Source organism: Desmodus rotundus, chromosome 7, assembly GCF_022682495.2.
Source record: "Desmodus rotundus isolate HL8 chromosome 7, HLdesRot8A.1, whole genome shotgun sequence".
In the NCBI taxonomy this organism is placed as follows: domain Eukaryota; kingdom Metazoa; phylum Chordata; class Mammalia; order Chiroptera; family Phyllostomidae; genus Desmodus; species Desmodus rotundus.
Genome location: NC_071393.1, coordinates 66,831,338 through 66,835,004, shown reverse-complemented (window position 1 = coordinate 66,835,004; position 3,667 = coordinate 66,831,338). Strand labels below are relative to the sequence as shown.

The 3,667-nt window shown below is 38.4% G+C and overlaps 1 protein-coding gene across 1 annotated transcript; it reads right to left on the bottom strand.

Annotated features, from left to right (window-relative positions):
- Positions 1-1,729: 1,729 nt before the first annotated feature.
- LOC112311094 (olfactory receptor 4K2-like) lies at positions 1,730-2,680 on the bottom strand. The gene is given in 1 exon segment (XM_024567326.1): positions 1,730-2,680. A coding segment is annotated over 1 exon segment (951 nt).
- Positions 2,681-3,667: the final 987 nt, after the last annotated feature.

The following is a 3,667-nucleotide window of genomic DNA, read 5'->3' as shown; positions in this document are numbered from 1 at the left end:
ACTAAATAGAAAGAAGAGAGATATAAAAATACTAATAAAGTGAGTGATGGAAGAATAATGAAAAAATAATAATACAAATATACAATAACTTACAAGTTCTCTGGAGTACTTAAGTGAAATTTGTTTCATTTTCTCAGCTGTTGGGATGCCCCCTCTTTGGGTCCAACTCTGGTGTTTTCACAGTTCCAGGTTTTATTGTCTCACTTGTGGGAATTAAAAAAAAAAACAAGGAAGGAAGAAGAGATATAAAGGGAAAGAAAGAAGGAATAGAACAAGAAAGAAGGAAAGAGAGGAAGGTGTTAATAGAATAAATAAATAAATAAATAAATAAATAAATAAATAAATAAATACTTAAAAAACCAAAAGCCTCCTACTGGCTTGAAACTGACCAAGCCATTTTTGTAGGTCTTTTTGTCTGCAGCAGGTTCAGGTGTCTTAGTTTAGCTCTTCTCCAGTTCCCAATCAGCATTCGGCCAGGCTCTGGCTCAGCTCTCCAGCCGCCCCCAGTCCCGCAGGTTCATACACACACCCTCCTTGGGGCTCTGGGTACGAGCACATGTGCGGGGCCTTCCCTGCTGCGCACTCTCTTCAGTGCCTCGGATGTGGGCTCAGTGCCCCTCACACCTGCGTGTGAGAGTCGGGCGGCTGGATGGAGAGGAGACTGGAGTTGCTGCTGCAGGAGAATGCCCCAAGCTGCCCCTGAGTGTCTCTCTTTTTTTTTTCCTTTTCTGTTTGAGAAATTCCTCCTCCTCAGTCCTGCTGCTCCATACAAGGAAGGGCCTGTCCTGTCACATAGCCCACTTCTCCAGCTAGACCAGGGACTCTCTGGGTCAGGGCCTGACACCGCCCAACTATCAACTCTTCCCAGCCGGCCCACATGGTCTCTGTAGGTTTACTACTTCGTCCTTATTCCCCTCCATGTGACTTCAAGCAACCAGTCTCTCTTGGTGCTGCTCAAACCTTGTTTGTCAGGGGAGGGAGCTGTTAACCTGACTCTCTCCCAGGAGTCCTGTGCAGGCCTGGGTCTACAGTAGCCCTGGTCCCTGTGCTGGTCCCAGGGACCTTATTGTCCTGAAGCAATCCCCTTACCGTCTGGTTTTTCAGTGTCCTCTATGCTTTTGGGTCTCCTATCTTCATAAATGCTAGGGTACTGTTGGCTGTTCGCTTTGTTCCTCAGTAGATAGGCTAGGTGTTTCACCCATGTGCAGGCGGAAGTGGACTCTGCTCCCACCTATCTCACCACCATCTTCCTAAAATCCTCTTTGATAATTTTTGACAGGCAAGCCTGCAGTGAAAACCTTCACCTTCTTACTGTCTTCAAGACCCCTCACTGAGCAGTTCTGGTCTCACCTGCTGCTCTGTTGTCCCTCTTCCTTCTGTCCCCTAAATATCTTTTAATTGATTTTTCCTCTTCTCCTTTCTTTCCTTTTTTCAATAAACAGGATATTAATCTTGAATTTCCTAATTGGAATAGTCACTCTTGGAATTTCTACAGATTTTCTTTGCTTTTAGAAGAAATTGCTTTTGTCAACTTGGTTTTCTAAAATTTAAATGTATTTTAAACATGTGCATGAAATAGTTTTAAAAATAAACTTACCTTGTATTTTCACAAATTTGGCAATTACAGTTTAATAAGAAATAAAAGCCTAGCACATGCTGTGTATTCAAAAACTGTGGTACTTAATGCCTAGGATGTTAAAACTAGAAGTTAACTAAAACTAGATGTTAACTAAAAATTATGCAAAGGAGTTGCCTTGTTGGAATTTAGAAGCCTATTTTTAAATTTTGTCATGGCTGTCTTCACTTTTTGGTTTCTCAAAGTATAGATTACTGGATTCAGAATTGGAGTAAAGATGGTATAAAACACAGACAAAATCTTGTCTGCTAAAAAACTCCTTAGTGGCCACATATAGATGAAGATGCAAGGCCCAAAGCACATGAAGACAACAGTGAAATGACCTGTGCAGGTAGAAAGAGCCTTAGATGACCCTCTTGATGAATGATTCTTGACAGTCACCAGGACAATAACATAAGAATTAAATAAAAGAATAAAGCAAGACAAGGCAATTATGCTACTTGTTGAGACCATAAAGAGGCCCAGGACATAAGTATCCACACAAGACAACTGGAACACCACAGGAAGGTCACAGAAAAAGCTATCTACTTCATTGGGACCACAGAATGGTAAAATGAAAGCAAATATGACCTCGCTCATTGAATGTATGACTCCCACAACCCAGGAAGCCACCACAAGAGCAACACACACTTAGGGACTTATGATTGAAGCATAGTGGAGATGCTTACATTTTGCAATATATCTATCAAAGGACATAGCCATAAGTAAAATTATCTCTGTAGCAGTAAAAAGATGTAGAAAAAATATCTGAATGATGCAGCCATCAAAGGAGATGGTTTTGTGTCCAGTAAGGTCTGTAATCATCTTAGGGGTGGCAAAAGAAGCAAGAGACATATCAATGATGGAAAGGTTGGTAAGTAGGACATACATAGGTGAGTGTAAGTGAGAGTCAGCTATAACTGTGATGACTATGAAGCTATTACTGACCATTGGTGCCACATAAAACAATGAAAACACCATAAAGAAAATCATCTGTTGTTCCCAAGAATCAGAGAGTCCCAGTAAAACAAATTTAGAAATAGTAGATTTATTGGCCACATCCATTGTCCTGAATGATAGGTAGAACCCTGTACTTAAAAAATCAATAGAAAGTATGATTCTATTAAAGCAAAACCTCCATTTTCAAGAATTCACATTCATAGTTTTGTTTCCTTTATAAAAACTTATCTTTACTATTCTTTACAACCTCATTTGGTATATTAGTTTGAAAGATAATGATAGGATATTATGGATCACAGCAGAAAGCCACTTAAGTGATAGGTGATGAAAATAACACTTTCCGTTCTGGTGTTAATGGACAATCAAATGGTGATTATACCATCATGAGCAGATCTATTTATCTACATATTTGTCCATCCATTTGTTTACATATCCTAAAGATGACAGCTAGCATTGAGTGAGCACTCATCCTGGGCTGACAATATGTTAAACACACACATTTAGATATTTACAATTAATCTGTAATGATATCCTTACAGAAAGGACATATAAAAATTATATCACATATAAGTGACATGGGCACTTAAGCAGCATTATAGACAGACTTCAATGAACAGTTGCATAACTCTTATAAATTTCCAGAGAAGAATTGTTAACATATTCACAGATAGAAGTTATCTGGCTGAAACCCATCAGAAACATAGAAAAAAATAATTTTTCTGATTTTTACCTAGCAGAAGAACACTGATTTATTATCAAGTTTACTACCACATAGCCAACCATACAGCCCAGGGAATGGCATTTAACTTCTTCTCTTCTCAATTTCTGTTTTGTTAAAATAGAAATCTGTTCCTCCTGCAAGTATTTATAATTCTATGACTTAAAATTTTATCTTGTCTCCTAAAGAATATATCACATAATTTTAATGAGAAAGTGCTCGAAGATCAATCTTTTTACTCTGACACACTCCTTGAATTCTCCTTTCATACATACCAACATACATAAACTATTTTATTGATCTTAGTTCCATGGAATAGGGGTTAGGAGATGGAATTAGAAAGGGCATGCATTTAAAATCTTTTAATAGAAATC